Source organism: Triturus cristatus, chromosome 7 (assembly GCF_964204655.1).
Source record: "Triturus cristatus chromosome 7, aTriCri1.1, whole genome shotgun sequence".
In the NCBI taxonomy this organism is placed as follows: domain Eukaryota; kingdom Metazoa; phylum Chordata; class Amphibia; order Caudata; family Salamandridae; genus Triturus; species Triturus cristatus.
The window spans coordinates 1,602,232,917-1,602,254,343 of record NC_140590.1 but is presented as its reverse complement, the minus strand read 5'-3'; the positions used below and the strand labels follow the sequence as shown (position 1 = coordinate 1,602,254,343).

The 21,427-nt window shown below is 44.2% G+C and overlaps 1 protein-coding gene across 1 annotated transcript in view; it reads left to right on the top strand.

Moving 5' to 3' along the window:
* The window catches only part of SYCP2 (synaptonemal complex protein 2), a 4,998,961-nt gene that overhangs the window by 3,011,132 nt on the left and 1,966,402 nt on the right, over positions 1-21,427 (top strand). Inside the window, exon 29 of the mRNA XM_085615168.1 lies at positions 1,138-1,184. Within this exon, the coding sequence (XP_085471294.1) occupies positions 1,138-1,184 (47 nt within the window). The remainder of the gene's footprint in view (positions 1-1,137; positions 1,185-21,427) is intronic.

Sequence of the window (21,427 nt, the reverse complement as noted above, 5' to 3'; positions counted from 1 at the left end):
TTCCAGCACAACATGGACTTCACAGTCCATGCCGTGTTGGAACTTCCTTTGACATTCCCATTGCGGTGCCTATTTTATAGGTACTGCCGTGGGGACGCAAAAGAACAACCCGCCAATGACTAAAGAATTAATTATACGGTGGGCGGTTTGCACGCGGGTTTGGCAGTGCTGCGGCATGGTGGTCCCGCCACCGCACCGCCAAACTCGTAATTGTGCCCAAAGTCCTGTCTTGGAGGTGGTCACCCCTCCCTTTGACAGGAAGCCTATTGTTCTACCTTACCCTGCTTAAGCTCAGCTCAGCAGTAGGAGGGCATAATCGTGTCTGTGATAGGCAGCAGCACTAGGTTGCTTGGAGACTCTGAAAGGCGGTTACCAGGAATACTATGGAGCCCTCCAGTACATAGGATCATACTTCCAAAACTGGAATCGGTGTTGGGGTATGAGTCCAACATGTTTAATACCAAACATGACTGGTTTCCGCACAGCTACTATATAGTTAGTTCATATTGGCTGATGTCCACTATATGTATTAAAATAGCTGACAGCACTTAGAAAGCCTGGAGAATCGACTCTGGGTTTTGTAGGGGTGTCCTCCTCATGCAGGGGCACCCTCACACTGATAACCAAGCACCCTGGCCTCAGAACTGAAGAGCCTGCCATAGGGGTGACTTATAGGTTTTAGGTGTAGTGACCTCAGATAAAAGGAAACTTATATCTGTTGCGAGAGGTACAAGCACCAACTCACATAGGCTGCAATGGCAGGCCTGTAGTCACAATTTAAGTGGACTCCCATGGGTGGCACAATACATGCTGCAGCCTAAGGGGGAGACCCCTGGTGTATCTATGCCCTGTATCTATGCCCTTAGTATGTTATACTAAGGACTTATAAGGGTACACCATTAGCCAATTGTGGAAGTACCAAATTACTTACCATTGTCTATTTAGGGGAGAAAGCACAGTGGCTGGGGTCCTGACTAGCAGGATTTCAGCAGACCAGGTCAAAAACACACTGACACCAAGCTAAAAGTGGGGGTAACCATGAAAGCAGATCCTACTTTCCTACACGCACTAATGAAAGATATGAAATTTTTGTGTTTTATACAATTATTTATTTCAGTTTTTCTTTTATTATTTTAGGTTGATGAATTTTCTACGGCTAAAGAACACTCTCTTTCAACCAAAAAGTAAGTATTTTATGAATGTCATGTCTCTATTCCCTAGCTGAAACATGACTTTACTGTTGTAGCATAATTGAATTATATTTGGGTGGTAAGTTGTAGATGTGTGAAAGGGGCTTTGAGTGATATCAAATAGACAGTGAGAATGAAGCTTGAGTTGTCTGTTGTGTTGCTCAGAATACTAATGTGAAAAACATCTAATTATTGACTTCTCTCGTATGGGATTTCCATAGTCATAATCTTTTTTCGATTTTTTTATTTATTACATTTTTCAGACATAATACAACCAAGCAAGGATTGAGTTGCTAGTGGCCCGCTAAAACGCAGGACCAGCTGCATCATTGTGACAAATATAAGACATTCTCTTTCATCGAACACAAAAAACAAATTATAAAGGAGCAGCAAAGAAAAAGCGGTCTAGTACTAATCACAGCACAGCAATCTCCCAGTATTCAATCATAACATCATTACTGTTCCACACATTTGGACATTTCTTTTAGTGGTTACTTGTTCTAGAGTCGTTCAGTCTACGCCTATATTCCGATCTTGTGAATAGTTATATTTCTACCAATGTGAAAGTGTATCCATCTCAGTTGCTGTCAATGGAGTGAGCTTGCAAATAATTTTTAAGTGGTTGCCAAATATCACATGGGAGTGATGTGATGGACAGAAGTGAGGCCTATATGTCACTCATAATATCACAATAAGTTAGATGACAAAGCCACGCCTGCACTGATGGTGTCTGCACTCTGCCCCAGTGTAATGAAAGCTGTCGCTTAGCTATGAATAAGGCTATCGCAGAGAACCTTCTAATGCTTCTCTTGAGTTGCTTGACATATCCCAAAAGGGCCATCAACGGTGTGGATTGTATAGTTTGTTCCACCATGATGAACAGATGTTGAAAGATATCACCCGCAATATGCACTTACGGGTGCATAGTACCATGCAAGGGTTGAAAAGTCTGCTTCTGGAGTCCCACATCTCATACATGCGCTCGATACTGTTGGATTCATTTTGGATAACAGTTGTGGGGTTATGTACATTCTGTGAAGATATTTAAAATGTAATTTATGTCTATAATTGCTAGTCGTAACGCGTCTGTGTACAACAGTAGTGCCATATATTGTCGGTAATAGTGATTTCGAGACCCTGCTCTCAGGATGCTCGTGCTTTAATGCCCACAGGTGGGCACAAAGAAAGCGATATGTGATAGATATGTGACACTAAATGAGTGCTATCAGGTGAATTTATAACAAGTGTAAGTGGGGGAAAGTCGTCCAGTTCAGGCGAGGCATCCGGTGGAGCTTTCAATAGAGAGCCACGAGTTCTATGGAGCAGAAAATTATCCATGTAAGTGGCGGCTCCTCGAGCGGCTAGTTCGGCAGTCGAGCAAGGTCTGGAGTCCCGAAACAAGTCGCCCACTGTTAGAAGTCTATGTTTAAGTAGTGTTTTTTTGGTGAGCGTTTCCATGGCAGGGGGTATCCACGGGTAATCTGCCAATGGCAAGTGTGGAGAGTATAGAGCCGTGAATTGCAGATATCTCCGCAACTTGGTCCACGCCCAACATGTCGTGGGCACTGTTTGGATTTCTGTAGGGCATGGTGGTAGGCCTTGAGGCAATATTGTCGATAGCAAGTGGGGATGTATTTGTGATCTGTTGGGTTTGAGATATTGAAGTCTGGCATCTGGGTGGTACCAGTAATACGTAAAGTGGACCTGGGCCACCAAGTAGTAAAGATAGAAATCAGGGACCCCAAAGCCCCCGTTCAAACGGCATAGTCAAGGTGGCCCAATTAACTCGCAGTTGTTTACCAGCCCAGATAAGTCGTATCAAAGGGGACCAAAGTGTATTAAAAAAGGACACCTTTAGAGTAATGGGGATGTTTAAAAGAAGATATAAAAATTGTGGCAGTACCACCATCTTTATAATAGCAATCCTACCTGCAACAGAAAGAGGAAGCTTCGTCCATTTGTTGATTTGTGTTTCAAGTCGGTCGATCGCGGGACCATAATTTAAGCGAATTACCTCAGTGGCGCTACAATGTAGATAGATACCCAGATATTTAGGAGGATCAGTGCACCATCGCAAGGGAAACTCAAGGTCTCCTGGAATGGTGGCGAGGTCAATGGAAATATTTCGGACTTGGTCAAGTTTATGACCAAGCCCGAGTGCACACCAATTCGGACCACCTCTCTCAAAAGAGGGGGCAGATTGTCCCCAGGTTGACATACAAACGGCATCCCGTCATCCGCGTAAAGTGAGGCGACTAGAAGGCCTGTATGTAACTGCAATCCATGGTGTAAATGTCATTCCTGTATATGACGGGCAAGCGGATCCATAGCTATTATAAATAGCAGGGGGGAAAGTGGGCACCCCTGTCTGGTGCCACGTGTTAAGGCGAATTGGGGAGTGATCATACTGTTTATTTTTAGTCGTGCCACCGGATTAGAGTACAGTAGGCGAACAAGATTTAGAAAACCAATGGGGATGCCCAATTTCTCCAATACTGCATACAGGAAGGACCATTCTAAGGAATCAAAGGCCTTTTTGGCATCTAGCATCACCACTGCAGCTGGTAAAGTAGGTTCCATTTGGTTTATCACGGAGAAGACTGCGCGTAGATTTAATGTCGTGGACCGTCCTGGGATAAATCCGACCTGAAAAGGACATACCGTGGTGTCGACTAGCAGTGCCATTCGAGTGGCAAGAATTTTGGCGAGGATTTTATAGTCGTGTTTAAAGTGGCCTGTAGGACTGACATTTAAGGGGCGACTTGTCTGGTTTAAGTAATAGTGTGACAATGGCTTTGCGCATTGTTGGTGAGTTCATGTTTATAGGCCTTATAAAAATCACCAGATAGCCCGTCGGAACCCGGGGCTAGGCTGCTGGCTAAATCTTTTATCGCTTGTTTAATTTCTTCTACATCTATCGGGGAGGCTAAAAAATCCCGCTGTCCCTCTTCAAGCCAGACCATAGCTATCTCTTGCAAATAGTCATTCAGGGCCTGACCAGCAGGCGGGCATCGCGTCTGGTATAACTTGGTATAGTAATCTAGAAAAGCTGTAATTATGTCAGCTCCCTTGTTTAGTGTCCATAGTCATACTCCCGCCCACGTGCGGGGAACCCGCAGCACTTCTATAATACATCTTCTTATGTGGAGATTTTTGCCTTTCTTCAGGAAGGCCTGTAAAGACACTTAAAAAATAGACAGATAATACAGCCTATATAGATAGGCTGCAATAGCCAGGTTCTTCAGCTTGAAGTAAAAAAAGGCAGTACATTAAATATGAGAACAGTTTAAGGTGTTTTGCAAACAGCAGAAAACTCTCTCACCAACCCCTTTTTATGATAAGGATGAAGGAGTGCAGAACAGAGTTGACTCATAGCTTTCATTTTATGGCTAAAATTGAGGCTGTGTCTTTAAGAAGCCAGAGACCACTAGTATCCCACCAGGCACAGGTGGTGGCAGTTACTTCAGTTCTTTTTTCTTTCAGACAGGACCATGGAGCATTGAGCTCAACTATTTATTTCCTTAAAATACTCATCTAATTCTTCAATACTATTGCTTCACTCTATGTCTTTGGCTTCTCCCTGGCTTTTTCTGTCTTTTTCTGACAGGAATTAGTGGTGTTTTTCTTCAAAAATGCCATTTCTTTTTGATAAATGCCCTCACTGTGGGGGAAGAAAAGCCAAGGCAGACCCTCACAATCATTTCCAGGTGCACTATAGGGAAGTAGGATCTGCTTTCATGGTTACCCCCACTTTTTGCTTGGTGTCAGTATGTTTTTGACCTAGTCTGACTAGGATCCTGCTAATCAGGACCACTGTTCCCGTTAAGGTGCGCGCGCACCTCTATTAACGTGAGCGCGCACTGCCCAATGTGCAGCACGCAAACACCCACGACATCCCGGGAGTGAATCGCACCGCTCGCTTTTTTAAATCAGCGGCGCGATTTGGGAGTGAAGGTAAGGCGGGCTTTAGGGCTTGGGGGCTTGCAGCTGTCGGCACCTGTGGGGCAGATTGTGGGCTTTTAAGTATTCATGTTAATCACAGCCCCTTCACGAGCTGTGATTAACATAAATACTTAAACAAAAGCCCACACTCTTCCCCACCAGGCCCAGTTCCAGCCAAACAGGAGCCTTGGCCCTCGCAGTGAGGGCTTGAAGGCATGCGCGCAACGCCATGGGGCTCAAAGTGCTGCAACCACCCCTCGTGTTTGTCAGCCCGGGACGAGACAGCTTCCCGGGCGCACACAGACAGTTTTATAGATTATCGTAGCCGCACCCGAGTACTTCACAGGTCTTTAAAAGACCATTTACATGGTAACAAGGCTTTGGTTATTTTTTCACCCCTTCATCTCCACATGGCGAAGGGCGACAAATCCTTTCTTTGGCACTGGTAACCTTTGCCTACTGTTCTGCTGCATGGATTTTTCTTTTTCTATGCAGCACATGGAGAGAAGAAGTTTATTTATTCCTATTTACCTTTCCTGACCCCTGCAGCGGCTTATCACATCAGGCTGTGACACAAAGTTAGACTAATGGAGTAGGTACGAGAATGTGTTACTACATTTTGTTTCTTTTTAAAATCTTCACAGTGTGTGCTTCATTTAAACAGTTTTTATCATTATCATGGCCGATGCAGGACAACAATAAGACAGTACAAAATGCCAAGATAACACTGGTGATCCTGCTGGAGAGCAATCATTTGTCTGTCAGATGAACTGTATTTTATGTGGATAGCTCAGTGGGTTACTGCCTTTGTCACAGAGATACTTGTGTTACTTGCAGTTCAGAAGTTACAATCCTAACATAGGACAGTGACCAATGAACTGTCATCAAAGAGCTGCAGACAAACATGAATGGTATACTTAGAACATGGCTTTTTTTGTTTTGTGATATAGCTAGAACTTCCCCAGTCTTTCATTATTCTAATGTTGCTAAAATGAGTATGTTTGGGCAAATAAACATTTTTATCAGTAAAGCTGACCCCCATGGAATACTCTTTAAATCCTAAGGTTGTGTTTCCCCAGACCAAACCCTCTTAAAATATACTGCCCACCAGTATGGATGACATGTGATTCCTACACCTTGTAATCCTCATTGGCTTATGTGACATTCCCTGTAGACTGATTTACATACTTGTATGATTCATTGTCTCTGTATAATGTGTGCGTGGTGTAAAGTACTGACACACACTACACTGATATGAGTAGCGCTATATAACAAATGAAATGCATATGAGAGAGGGGCTACGTAAAGATGAGGCGCACAGTTGGAGAGTGGCAGTGAAGGAATCTGAGGAAGAGGTCATGGGATTCTAGCTAGTCACTTTGTGGTTTGGGACGTATAGAGGTTGACTGTTATTTAGGCATCTATTTTAGTATTTGAGGAACTCCCTTGAATCGGCTGCCCTACTGTGCCTTGTTCTGTGTTTTCTTTAAACTTATCTGCAAGTAAAACATGATTGAAGGTTGTTCCTCTTGATACCGATTTTTAAATTTCAGGCTGAATTTTTCTATTTACTGTTCAAAAACACCCTTACATTCTTACAATCAAAAGCTATATTACTCTTCCGCTCAGGTGGTCTGTCGCTGGTTTTCTGCCATTGCAATGAATGGAAATGCAGCTCTTTGATAGTTAATAGCTTACTGTTCTATATTAGGATTTAAACTTATAAACTCCAAGTAACAAAAGGGGCAGCATTTCCCCACCCAATGAGCAGTGCTCCAGTTAAGAATCTTTAGTAAAATCTTATGATGGTACCACCGTTGGGTGCATATTATCAAGAATGGCGTTAAAATTATCGCCGCTTTAGCAGCAGGAAACTGCCGCTAAAGCGGTGATAATGGGCTTGATATTATGCCCTTGAGCATTCCAATAGAAGCCCAGGTTCACACCAGAACATGGGCTTCGTAGTGATGTCTCTTTAATAGAGTTATGTGTACTGAGAGTTCTTCGTTCTATGTTCTGGATGTGGTGGGTGGAACACGGGGCGTTCAGTTGGAGTGTAGTTGAGGACGTGTTTTCATCTCTTTGCCTGTGCTGTACGAGGTTGCCAATAAAGAACTATAACTTCAATTCACCGTTTATGCATCATTACAAATTGGCGACGATCCTGGCAATTTGATGTATTTAAAGCTGCCTTGTTGGATTTAGATGAACACTACTCACCTATTGTGTGTGTTGCTGTTATGCGTCACGCCTTTTTCCAGAGGAAACAAGAAAAGCATGAGTCCGTCGAAGATTATGTATCTGCCTTACGCAAACTGTCAATTACATGTAAATTTGGTAATCTCAATGAAGACCTCATTAGAGATCAAAAAGTCATGTATGCACAAAACAAGGCTATACAAGATAGATTATGGGTGGAGGGTGATGCAAGCTTAAAAGAAATTGTTACTATTGTCAAGAAAGCAGAATTGTCAGAGCGTTGTGCGAAAGTCACTCTTTCTTCTGAAAAGAAGGAGAGTAGCGATCCTATTAATAACATTTCTGACAGTCGGAACAAAGTTGCTCAGACACACAAAAAGAAGGTTGATAAAAATGATTTAAAAAAAAATGAAAACTCGAATAGAAATAAGCAACAGCAATATTTTTGCTATCGTTGTGGTAGCACCTCACATTCAGCACAGTACTACAAGTGTCCTGCACGTACTGCGAAATGTTTAGAGTGCGGATTAATAGGCCATTTTGCTAAAGCTTGTAGGCGTAAAATGTACAAAAGTAATACGAAAGTTGCTTGTATGAAAGAGAGTGATACGGAGGAATCTTCCTCAGACGATAGCGACAATGATATCAAACTTAAATGTGATAAAAAGAAGAAGATACTGAAAATAGTAGATGAAACAGGAGATAGTAAATCTTTATGCTGGGTGTCCTTTGGTGGTGTATCTTTACAAGTAGCAGTGGACTCTTGTTCTCCTTACACGATCATAGCGGACAATATATGGGCACACCATTTTTGTTCGGTCATTGGTAGTCATTTAGAATCACCTGATATTAACCCGGAGAGTTATACTGGTGAGAAGATTGACATTATTGGTTTCAGAGAGTTAGTCTTCAGATTTAAAGGCAGATCTGCTTTGTGTAAATTGTATGTAGCTAAGGATGGACCTTCTGTTTTAGGATGGAAGGACCAACGTAAGCTAGATATAATTTTAAACCCTAACAGTCCGGAACAAGTCTTAGTGGCTTGTGATTCGAAAGATACAAAAAAATGGGTACTTGAAGAATTCCAATCTGTTTTTAGCAATAAAGTAGGGAAGTTAAAAGGATTTTCACATTATATAAAATTAAAAAAGGATGCCATTCCCAAAATTCATAAAACACGGAACATTCCATTCATTGTGCGGGATGAGGTTAAACAGGAATTAGATAAATTATTGAGTGTTCATATCATTGAACCTATAGAATCTTCTGAATGGATTTCTCCGTTGGTTGTCGCAAGACGGGCCAACGGTAAGGTTCGATTATGTGTTGACTTAAGAGGTTTGAACAACAACATTGTTGTGGATCAGTTTCCGTTACCCCGCATAGATGAAATGTTATCTTTAACCAGGGATGCCAAATGGTTTTCCACATTAGATTTGTCATCAGCGTACCATCAAATCAAGTTAGATCCTAATTGCAAACAATTGACAGCTTTTTGTACCCCTTTTGGATGCTTCCAATTCCGCCGTATGCCGTTTGGATTAGCATCAGCAGCAGCTGTTTTTCAGAGACTCATGACACAGCTGTTAGGTCACATTCAAAATGTAGTTTTTTTTCAAGATGACATACTTATCATAGGGAAATAAAAAAAACACCATGACGAAACCTTAAGGAATGTCCTTCAAGTACTTCAGGATAAGGGTTTAACAGGTGAGATAAGTAAGTGTAAATTCGCAGAATCGAGTGTTACCTATTTGGGTCATGTTATATGTCGAGAGGGCCTTAAACCCAAGAGTAAACTTGTCGAAGCTATATCCAAAGCTCCACCACCGTCTAACAAAGACGAACTCCGTTCATGTTTAGGCCTAGCGGAGTATTATTCGAAATTTGTGGAAAAATTTGCAGATAAAACACATGACATGCGTGCTTTACTTAAAAACGAGAGTAAATTTGAGTGGTCTGACAAATGTCATTTTTGAACATCAAATCTGCAATTATTAAAGCTCCCACATTAAGAGGATTTAATCCTTCTGCTACAACCTTCGTAACCACTGATGCCAGTGGCAAAGGATTGGGCGCAGTTCTCTCCCAAAGCAATGATAGTGGTGGTGAGCATGTCATAGCTTTTGCTTCGAGGTCTCTATCACCCACGGAGGAAAAGTATTCAGTCATAGAGAGAGAAACCTTGGCGTGTGTATGGGCTTTGGAGCATTTCAGAAAGTTTATTTGGGGAAGAGAATTTACTATTAAACCAGATCATAAACCTTTAACTAAGGTACTGACAACTGAAGGATTATCCAGGGCGTCAGCCAGGATCGCAAGACTTTCCATGCGGTTACAGGATTTCATTTATAAAGTGCAATATGTCCCTGGCAAAATGAATGTTACAGCTGTTTTCTTAAGTAGATTATCTTTACCTCTCACTGAGATTGATTCCAGTTCATGGAATGATGTTTGCATTGCCGGAATTTTCACTGATGAGAAACCCCATGGTTTACAAGAAAAAGAATGGGTGGAAGCACAAGTGAATGATGTTATCGTGGAAAAAGTAAAACATTATGTAGAACATGGTTGGTTAGAGTGCAATAAACATGATTTCCTTGGTGAACTCAAAGCATTCTGGTAAGTAAGAAATGAACTTGGCATTGAAGGAATATTTTCAGTAAGAGGGGAAAAAATAATTCCACCTTCCATTATAAGAAATACAATTCTTGCTCTGTGTCATGAAGGTCATCCTGGTATTGCACTTACCAAACAAAAGGTTAAATCTTTATATTGGTGGCCTAAAGTTGACATTGAAACAGAACGCTTTGTCAGATCTTGTGTAGAATGCGTTTCAGCCGACAAATCCCAAAAGACTTTGAACCCTCCATCAAGTCCCTTAGTTTGTCCTAGTTTACCTTGGGAGGATTTAGCTTTGGATTTCATGGGACCTTTAATATGGAATGATGGTTCACAAAGGTACATAATTGTTTTGATGGATATGTTTTCGAAATGGGTTGAGCTTGAAATTGTTACAAAGATAGATACTAACTCTGTTATCAAATTTCTTGAAAATATTTTCTTAAAAGAAGGTTTCCCTAAATCATTACTTACGGACAATGGAGTTCAGTTTAAGTCCTTAGAAATGAAAAGATTTATGGAATATGCTGGGATTGAACAAAAGTTCACTGCCTTATACCATCTAAGGGGTAATGCTGTGGTAGAGAGGATGAATAGAGTTATTAAAGGTGTTGTACAGCTTTCCATGAATAATAAGAAAGATCTAAATACAGAAATTATGAAAATGTTATGGAGCCATAGAACTACCATACATGATTCAGTTGGCAATAGTCCTTTTGCTATTATGAGAGGCAGAATTCCCCACTCTAAAGTTAATCCTGGTTGGATGAACAAAGGAGGGAAAGTAGATTGGGACATTGACGTAATAAAAGATTGTATGAGTAAATCTCAACAAAAGAATAAGATATATTTTGGAGTTAAGGATGTCACTATTCATGTGGGACAATGGGTAAGAGTGAAATCTAGTAGGAAGATTGTGAAAGGTGAAAATAGATTTAGCGAAACAAAAAAAAAAAATTGCTAAGGTTAATAGAAATACAGTCCAACTAGAAGATGGATCCATCTACCACATGAGTAAACTGGCCATTGTTAAAAAACATGATGGCGCAAATGAAAATCACCCTACCAGTTCTGATTCAAGTTATGACAAGTACTGGTGGATCAATTGTAGTAACACATCCAATGTAAATGTTCCAGATGAGGAAACTTGAGTCACTGGCAATGAACCTTGTCATACTCCTGAGTTCAGTAATTTTAATTCAAGTAATGATACAAACCAATATTGCGTAGAAAAACTAGCAGTTTTGGGAGGAAAATTTTCAAACCTGAGAAACTTAAAGATTATGTTTGTATTACATATGTATAGTTAGCTTGTGTTTTTTGTTTTTTTGTTGTTGTTTTTTTTCCATTATTTATATAGAGAGGATAAGGGTTTTGCATAGATAAAGAAAGGGGATGTGTAGTGATGTCTCTTTAATAGAGTTATGTGTACTGAGAGTTCTTCGTTCTATGTTCTGGATGTGGTGGGTGGAACACGGGGCGTTCAGTTGGAGTGTAGCTGAGGACGTGTTTTCATCTCTTTGCCTGTGCTGTACGAGGTTGCCAATAAAGAACTATAACTTCAATTCACCGTTTATGCATCATTACAGGCTTCTATTGGAATTCTTAAGGGCATATTATCAAGCCCATTATCGCCGCTTTAGCAGCAGTTTCCTGCCGCTAAAGCGGCGATAATTTTAACGCCGTTCTTGATAATATGCCCCTTGGAGTCTTGTGCTTTTCTAAACCTGAAGTGTACTTGCCTGTGTAACCAATTCATGTCATGGAGTGTTTATCCAATTTGCAAACCGACCTTAAGATCCTTAACGTGGCGCTGTATGTGTAAAAATGCACCATCTTTTCACTTTTTAAAGTAAACGTTTGGAGTGACATTTGGCGCTGCACACGTGCGCGGTCTGGTTCCTGGCGCACATAGCCAAGGTTGCAGCGCACAGAGACCCTCCACTGCCGCACACAGAGGAAAAAAATTAGAAGGAACATTGATCAGGACCCCAGTCACTGTGCTTTCCACATGTAAAACTTTTGTACATCCACAATTGGCTACTGGTGTACCCTTGTAAATTCCTAGTATATGGTACTAAGGTACCCTGAACATAGGTGCATCAGAGGTCTCCCATGGGCTGCAGCATGTATTGTGCCACCCATGGGAGTCCACTTAAAATAGTGACTACAGGCCTTTCATTGCAGCCTGCGTGAGTTAGTGCTTGTACCTCTCACAACAGATATGTATCCTTATATCTGAGGTCACTGCACTTAAATCCTATAAGTCACCCCTATGGCAGGGTCTTCAGTCCTGAGGGCAGGGTGCATAGTTATAAGTGTGAAGGTGCCCCTGCATGAGCAGGAGACCCCTACAAACCTCAAGAGTCGATTCTTCAAACTTTTTAAGTGCAGTCAGGATTTTTTTTGGGGGGGGGGAATGTTTATTGGTATTTGCTTACAACATTGCTGATTCTCTTCCAGGGGTATCCTCATCAAAGTCATAAGCACTGAATATTCCCGCCTATGTGCGGGGACCCCGGAAATTATAAAATCATATATGTAAATAACATACATATATACAGCTCTGTATATGTATAAACATATATTATTTTTTCCCAAGCAAATGCAGCCCCTAAAAGAAAAGAAGGCTAGGCAATGTATAAATACACATCCAATAATACATATAGGTATAATAAAACACCTAAATCTCTTTTTTTTTTTTTTTTTTAATGAGGTAAACAAAAGCAAAAAAGAGAAAACTGTGGGAAACACAGATCTACAACACATTGCTAGCCTGCAGGCTGCATTGCAATACAATACCATAGAGACTGAAAAGCCCTGTATAGGTAAAAACTGGCACCGTGCCTTTAAGGCAGCCCTGGCTTCCATATCCCATCATGCCTCAGGGGTGACAGTTAGGTCAGTTGTTCTTTCCGGCTCCTTCAGTCAGGACCCTGGAATTCAGCTCTCTTCTTTTTGACTTTTTAGTCAAGAATTATTTGCATTATAGTAATTTTTTGGACTTCCTCTTATTAATATATGGGAAGAAGTCAGTATCCTGTATTTTTCTGACTGATTTTCTACTATTTTTATCAGAAATATGCCTTCTTTATTTATTCATTCCATGTCCATCTTGTGGAAAAAAGAAGGCCTCTTCAGACACACATGACGTGTGTATTGTCTGCCTGCCGGATTCTCACTCTCCAGCAACATGTCATCATTGTAAAGACCTTTCTAAAAGGACTTTAAAGGAGAGAGAGAGGATTAGACTCTACGGCTTGTCAGAACGGTCGACGTCGAGGCAGCTGGTCCCTATTTGCTCCCCATCGGCGTCGGGCTCGGCGTCGAAGACTCCAGCGGCGGGATCGTCGCTGAGAGGTGAGGAGTCCAGGGGTAGTCATGCTGCAAAAAGAAAATCGTCGTCGACTTTAGATACAGCGGCGAAGCGGATGCGTTCGTCGTCGACGACTTCGACGTCTAAGAGATCGGCGTCGAAGGATCGGCGTCACAGGTCGACGTCTAAAAGGCATCTTTCGACGTCAAGGGAAGATCGACCGACGTCGAAACAGAGACATCGTTCGACGTCGAAGGAAGGACATCATTCGACGTCGAGGACTGTGAGACAGTCGACGTCGCAAGAGGTTCGTAGGCGTTCGACTCCGAAGTCGACGTCGAGATCAAGATCATCGTCAAGACCAAGTTCGCCGTCGAGGAAAGATCGATCGTCGGCGAAGAGAATGGCGACGTCGAGGCATTCGTCGTCGGAGCATTCGACGTCGAGGCAGGCGCCTCCGTCAAGACCGACGTCGAGGCAGGAGCCTTCGTCGGAGTCGAGGTCGAGGCAGGTGCCTCTGTCGGAGTCGACGTCGAGGCAGGTGCCTCCGTCCTTGCAGGTCTCCAAGGCTTTGGAGAAGTCCATAACGTCGAGGCGAGATTCCCCGTCGGGGTCTAGACCTCCGTTCAGACCAAGTCCTCCGTCGACGACGAGGTTCTCGACGTCGAGGCAAGAAAAATCTTCATTGATCCTCGAGGAGTCAAGTCCCAGGTCTCCGGTGATAGACCTATCACCGTCGAGGCGGTCCTCTGCAGAGGGTACTCAGGAGGTGTCGCATGTTCGCCTTACGATCCGGCCAGTTTCAAGGCGCAAATCCCCTCATAGACTGGTATATACAACTGAATCACCACGTCTTATATCTATCTCGCCTTCAGGATCAGAGGGCTTGAGTTCAAGGTCCGAGTCACCGGAAATTGTGAATCAATCTCCAGTGCCTGCAAGAGAAATTAGTCCGCTGGAAGAGGGACATGCTGTACCTCAAAGTCCCGCAAGAGAGATACCTCAGGACTCGGCTATGTCTCACGCAGTCAAGGCCTCACTAACAAGGTTAAGAGACATGGACTTCCCAGCGAGACCGGTCAGATCACGTTCTCGGGGAAGAGATTCTCGACGTCGCTCTCGAACACCAAGGAGGCGATCCAGATCCTCCTCCCACAGGAGAGAGTCGGCCAGATCGGAGAGAAGGCGCCGTAGGACCCCTTCTTCCTCCCCGTCATCTAGATCATCCAGAAGGGATTATTCGCCGACACTCTCGGAGACACCACCCTCCAGGGTATCTCCAGTGGATGATATCTCTACTTTTCAGGAAGTGTTGTGTAGAGGAGCTACAAAATTAAATATCCCTATGCCGGTTCAGGAGATCACCTCCTCCATAATCTTTGAAACTCTTCATGAACGAGCAGTGTCACGCCCACTGTTGCCGTTAGTCCCTGGTTTGTTGCAACCAGTAATGGATATTTTTCTCACGCCAGCGACCACCAAATCTGCACCGGCGCGGATTCTAAAGAAGTACCGGCCGGCTCCGGAAGATCCTCTGTTCCTAAGATCAGATCCTCCACCGGACTCTGTCATCACCGCTGCTGCCAGAAAGACGCATGCAGTAGCGGGGTCTTCAACGGTGCCCCCAGATAAAGACAGTAAGACGCAAGACTCTTGGGGGAGGAGAGTTTGCGGTTCGGCATCATCTAGCCTAAAGGTGGCCAGCGCCTCAGCACTTCTGGGGCGCTATGATAGATCTTTGTGGGACTCTCTCCAGAGGTTCATTGAAAAAGTTCCATCGGAGGATAGACGGGACTTTGAAGAAATTTTGCACGAGGGGAGTCTGGTTTCTAACCAGGTCATAAGTGCAGCGGCAGATGGGGCAACACTAGCAGCACATTCATATGCCCATGGAATCACAGCCAGAAGATCATCTTGGCTCAGATTGACGCCATTGAAGCCGGAAGCGCAGGCGAGAATACTAAATCTGCCTTTCTCGGGCAGTTCACTTTTTGGGTCTCATGCAGACGAAGAAATGGCCCGTATGAAAGCAGAACTGGAGACCATGAAAGCCGTGGGGCTTGAAAAGAGGAAAGAGTTTCGAAGCCGCAGGGGAAATGACAGGCGTAACTACCAGCAGAGGGTTCAAACCCCTCAGTGGCAGAAGAACCAGGACCAGCAAGGTCAAAAGAAGCAGCAGTACCAGTCCCGCAGACCATCCAGGGGACGCGGTAACAACAGGCAGTCAAACGCTGGAAACAAGGCTCCAGGGAAGCAATGAGGAACCGCTTCCTCCGATGCTGTCCACCGCTCCGGTGGGAGGAAGTGTTGCGCATCATCTTCCAGAGTGGCAATCCATCACAAAGGACAAGTGGGTTTTGAATATACTGCAGCATGGGTACTCGCTTCGTTTCCGAAGCCACCCTCCATCGATTCCTCCTGTTCATTCGGCCCAGCATCTAACGCAGCTCAGAGAAGAGGTGGCGACTCTTCTGCTCAAATCTGCAATAGAAAAAGTACCCAAAAACCAAAGAGGAAAGGGAGTTTACTCCAGATACTTTCTGATTCAAAAAAGGAGTGCGAAGGTAGAGTTCAGACCTATTTTGGACCTACGGATACTGAACAAACACATAAGAAAGGAAACATTTCGCATGCTGGCGCTCCACCAAATATATCCTCTTCTCCGGCTGGGCGATTGGATGTGTTCGCTGGACCTTCAGGACGCATATTTCCATATTCCCATCCAACGGAATCATTGAAAATTTCTCAGGTTTGCGGTGGGGAACTCTCACTATCAGTTCAAGGTTCTTCCATTTGGCCTGAAGTCAGCTCCTCGAGTATTCACAAAATGCGTGGCAGTAGTAGCGGCTGCTCTGAGGCGGGCAGGAGTCTTCGTCTACCCCTACCTAGACGACTGGCCAATAAAGGGTCCATCGCCTCAGAGTGTTCGATCGCAGCTGTCGCTTTGCCTGAACTTATGTCGCAAGTTGGGTCTCAGAGTGAATGCCAAAAAGTCCAATTTTTCACCAACACAGAGGATCCACTACCTGGGTGCAACTATAGACTCCGTAGTAGGAAAAGTGTTTCCTTCGGAGGAAAGACAGTCATCCATTATCCTCAAAGGCAGGCAGATTCTATCCAACAATCTGTCGTCGGCAAGACAAATCTCATCTCTGCTAGGGGCCATGGCATCCTGCATTTTCCTAGTGCCCAATGCCAGGCTAAGGATGCGTCCTCTACAGCAAGATCTCGAGGACAAATGGGATCAAAGGAACTCCATGTGGGAAGAAAAAGTTTCCCTTTCCTCAGCGGCCAGGCAGTCAGTCAAGTGGTGGCTGAAGCCACTGAATCTGCAAGTGGGGATCCCCTTCCATCAAGAGCCCCCAACTCAGACCTTAATCACCGACGCATCCCTTCAAGGCTGGGGTGCGCATTTCGGGTCTCTGCAAACTCAGGGACGGTGGTCCAGCAGCGAGCAGTTGTACCACATCAACATGCTGGAGCTCAGGGCAGTCCACCTAGCCCTCAAAGCGTTCCTGCCTGGGATCACGACGAGTACCATTCTAGTACAGACGGACAATACCACCACAATGTACTACCTGAACAAACAGGGGGGTACTCGATCCAGGACGCTCTCGCTGGAAGCTCAGTCCCTGTGGCACTGGATCCTAGCAAGGAACATCTCATTGAAAGCGGTGCACCTACCAGGAGAACTCAACGTGCAAGCGGACTTACTCAGTCGTCATTTTCAAGAACCAGAGGACTGGGTAATAAAGGACGAGGTGTTAGAAGACATCTTCGGGGAATGGGGGCGTCCGCAAGTGGACCTCTTCGCGGACGAGCGCAACACAAAATGCCGAGGCTTCGCCTCAAGATACCATCGACCAGGATCCCTAGGGAATGCCCTTTTGATCAATTGGTCAATGACATTTGTGTACGCTTTTCCTCCTCTCCCACTAATCCCCAAGGTGGTGACCAAGCTGCAGAATTCATCTACCAAGATAATCCTCATAGCACCGGACTGGCCGAGGCAGTGGTGGTACACGGATCTCCTGCACATGTCGATCTGCCCCCACAAGCGGCTGCCGTGCAGGCCAGACTTGTTATCCAAGATGCAGGGGAAGATTTACCATCCCAGCCTTCCCTCGCTGAGCTTAACAGCATGGCTCCTGAAGTCCTCCAGTATGGACATCTGAACCTCCCTCAAGAGTGTATGTCCATACTTAAGGAAGCCAGGAGGCCTTCAACAAGACATTCCTACTTTTGTAAGTGGAAAAGATTTTACATTTGGTGTGCTCAGCATCATTATGATCCAACAAAATGCCAGGAGGATGTAATTTTGCCCTATCTTCTTCATTTAGCGAGGGCAGGGTTGAAATTTTCATCCATAAAGGTTCACCTAGCAGCCATAACAGCATACAGGCGTTCGCCTTCGCAGCAGTCATTTTTTAAGTTGCAGGTGGTGAAGGATTTCTTGCAAGGTCTCAAGAAAGTCTATCCCCCAGTTAGACCGCCCTCTCCTTCCTGGGAGCTAAACTTGGTTCTGTCAAGGCTCATGGGTTCTCCCTTTGAGCCTATTCATAAGGCTAGCCTACAGCACCTCACATGGAAGACAGCCTTTTTAATAGCCATCACTTCAGCACGGAGGGTCAGTGAGATACAGGCCCCCTCTTCTAAAGAACCCTACACTTCGTTTCATCTCAATAGGGTAGTGATGAGGACTCATCCTTCATTCCTGCCTAAGGTGGTATCGGACTTTCATGTAAATCAAGCCATCTCCTTGCCAACCTTTTTTCCCAACCCCTCCTCTCCAGCAGAGAGAGCGTTGCATTCTTTAGATGTCAAAAGGGTCCTAAAATTCTATCTAGATAGGACTAAGAATGTTAGGAAATCTGATCAATTGTTTGTTTACTACGGGGTTGTCCGTATGGGCTTTGCTGCTTCCAAACGTTCCATTGCTAGGTGGATTGTTTCAAGTATTACATTGGCCTACCAACTGGCTCAGAAACCATTGGGGGCGCGCCCTAGAGCGCACTCTACAAGAGGAAAAGCGGCTACCGCTGCTTTTCTCAATAATGTCCCACTCTCCGAGATCTGCAAGGCAGCCACTTGGAGATCTGTCCACACCTTTACCAGACACTATTGTCTGGATTCGGACACCAGAGCAGACACTCAAGTAGGACAAGCCTCCTTGAGGAATCTGTTCAATACATAATCAGTTTTCATGATTTTCTTATTCCATGTGTGGTACAATCTTTCTTTCATTTGCCTGCAGGTGGAAGGTGAGCTTGCTACTCTATTCAGTGCTTATGACTATTGATGAGGATCCCCTGGAAGAGAAGGGTAAGTTACTTACCTGTAATCCTAGTTCTCTTCCAGGGGTATCCTCATCAAAGTCATAAGCAACCCACCCACCTCCCCAGGCAAATGAGAAGAAGTGTATTATTCATTATGGAAAGGATATGGGCCCGATTCACAGAACTAACTTAAGACAAAATCCTAAACTTACTACCATTTTGGTATTCACAGAAGGCATTTACTCATTTTGGTATTCACAGAAGGCACTTACTCATTTCGGTATTCACAGAAGTTAGGAGTCCTAACTTTAGGACTCCTAAATGCCTTCTGTGAATACCGAAAGTCTTAAAATTAGGATTTTTCTCAGTTTAGTAGTAGTATAGTTAGGACTCCTAACTTTAGGACTCCTAAATGCCTTCTGTGAATACCGAAAGTCTTAAAATTAGGATTTTTCTCAATTTAGTAGTCCTAAATTTAGATTTAGGACTACTAAATTGAGAAAAATCCTAATTTTAAGACTTTCGGTATTCATAGAAGGCATTTAGGAGTCCTAAAGTTAGGACTCCTAACTTCTGTGAATACCGAAATGAGTAAGTGCCTTCTGTGAATACCAAAATGAGTAAGTGCCTTCTGTGAGTACCAAAATGGTAGTAAGTTTAGGATTTTGTCTTAAGTTAGTGCTGTGAATCGGGCCCTAAATCTTTGTGTTTAGGACTACGGTCCCGCAAAGAACAACTGACCTAACTGTCACCCCTGAGGCATGATGGGATATGGAAGCCAGGGCTGCCTTAAAGGCACGGTGCCAGTTTTTACCTATACAGGGCTTTTCAGTCTCTATGGTATTGTATTGCAATGCAGCCTGCAGGCTAGCAATGTGTTGTAGATCTGTGTTTCCCACAGTTTTCTCTTTTTTGCTTTCTCATGAGTGTTTACCTCATTAAAAAAAAAAAAAAAAAAAAAGAGATTTAGGTGTTTTATTATACCTATATGTATTATTGGATGTGTATTTATACATTGCCTAGCCTTCTTTTCTTTTAGGGGCTGCATTTGCTTGGGAAAAAATAATATATGTTTATACATATACAGAGCTGTATATATGTATGTTTTTTACATATATGATTTTATTATTTCCGGGGTCCCCGCACATGGGAGGGAATATTCTGTATGACTTTGATGAGGATACCCCTGGAAGAGAACTAGGATTACAGGTAAGTAACTTACCCTTACAAACAACATTTACAATTGATGGATCATACATTGTACGAGGTAGTGCATTGGATGTGGCAAGGAGTGGATATTTGCGTCTCTTCAGCTTTCCCGACTTGTAGTGTTCAAGCACTGATATTGGTGAGGCCTTGTGGCTCCCCGGCCGTGAGTAGGTATTAGTCACTGAGGTCTGGATCGGATTCCTCCGGCGGAGGGGCACATATGTTTCCTCTGAACGAGTTTCATTTCCCCCATATCCGCACCCATTTACGGGGGCACCCTCTATGACTAAACACCTCTTTTTCTGCCACCATTACTCTGTCTAAGTCACAACACCAATGCTGATGTAGGGGGACATTTGACCTTCCCCAGTGCTGAGCCAGAGTTCTCTTTGCCATTGTTGACATTGTAATCCCTAGGGTCGCCCATGTCTGCTCTGCGTGAGTAAGACCGATTGGCTCCCATATGTTGAGGAGGCATCTCCGTGGTTCTGGGGGGACCTCAAAGCCGCATACCTGGGTGATCGTATTCATGACCGCCCTCCAGTAGGGTGTGATTTTGGGGCAGTCCCAGAGCATGTGGTAAAAAGTGCCTGCTAGCCCACAGCCTCGCAGACATAGAGGTGTTTCAGTCCTTCCTATTTTGTGAAGTGTTGTCCTGGTGTAGTATGTTCTATGCAGTATTTTCAATTGTACCAGTTGGAGTCTGGATGGGATCGCCACTTCACGCGGGCATGCTAGTGCCTCTTGCCAGTCCTGTTCGTCCATGTCTCCCAGCTCAGTCTGCCACCTTTCTCTCAAGTGATGTGTGGGATCTTTCAGATTATTTATTAGTTTACGGTACGTGAGAGAGATTCCTTTTTTGGTTAGGCAGTCAGTTAGTAGACGGTCTTCGAGCGGTGAAGATTCGGGGAGATCAGTACCCTGGGGTATGGTTCTAGTGAGCGCGTGTTTGATTTGTATGTATCGGAATTGTTCCATGTCGGCCATTTGGTATGTCGTTTATAACTGAGCAAACGTAATCATCTTCCCCTTCTTCCATAGCACTCCCACCCTTGATATCCCAATAAGGTCCCAACGATTGAAACCTTTACTTTTGCGCAGTGTTCCTAGTCTCAGGGTGTCCCACAGTGGTGTGTGTTATGTAAGCACTCCCTCTCAGCCAAGTGCCCGCAGTGCCGCAAAACATATGCGCACTGTATGTGCTGTGAGGCCAATCAGTGTGATTGTTCGAGCCTTATTGTATAATGCACCAAGGAGTCCGTCTGTGCCAAGGGTGTGCCTGTATAGGCGTAGGGCCGGTTCCTCCTGTGAGGCATGTAGCTACTGGTTAACCACTATGAGTTGGGAGGTCCAGTAGTAGAGTTGAATGTTGGGTAAGGCAATTCCGCCATCGTACCAGCTCCTCACAAGCTTGCACATTGCTATACGGGGGCTTTACCCTCCCAGAGGAGGTGGCTTACTTCTGTCTCAATTGACTTAAAGTAAGAGTGGGGGACCGGGTTTGGCGTGTTCTGCAAAGTGTATAAAAACCTGGGAAGGGCCATCATGTTGAACCGGGCCGTTCGGCCCAAAAGCGTCAGGGGCAGGGAATGCCAGTGTTTCACATCACTGCGGAGTGTCTTAAGGGGTGGTAATAGGTTACGTTCGTAGAAGTGAGTAGGATCTGGCGTGAT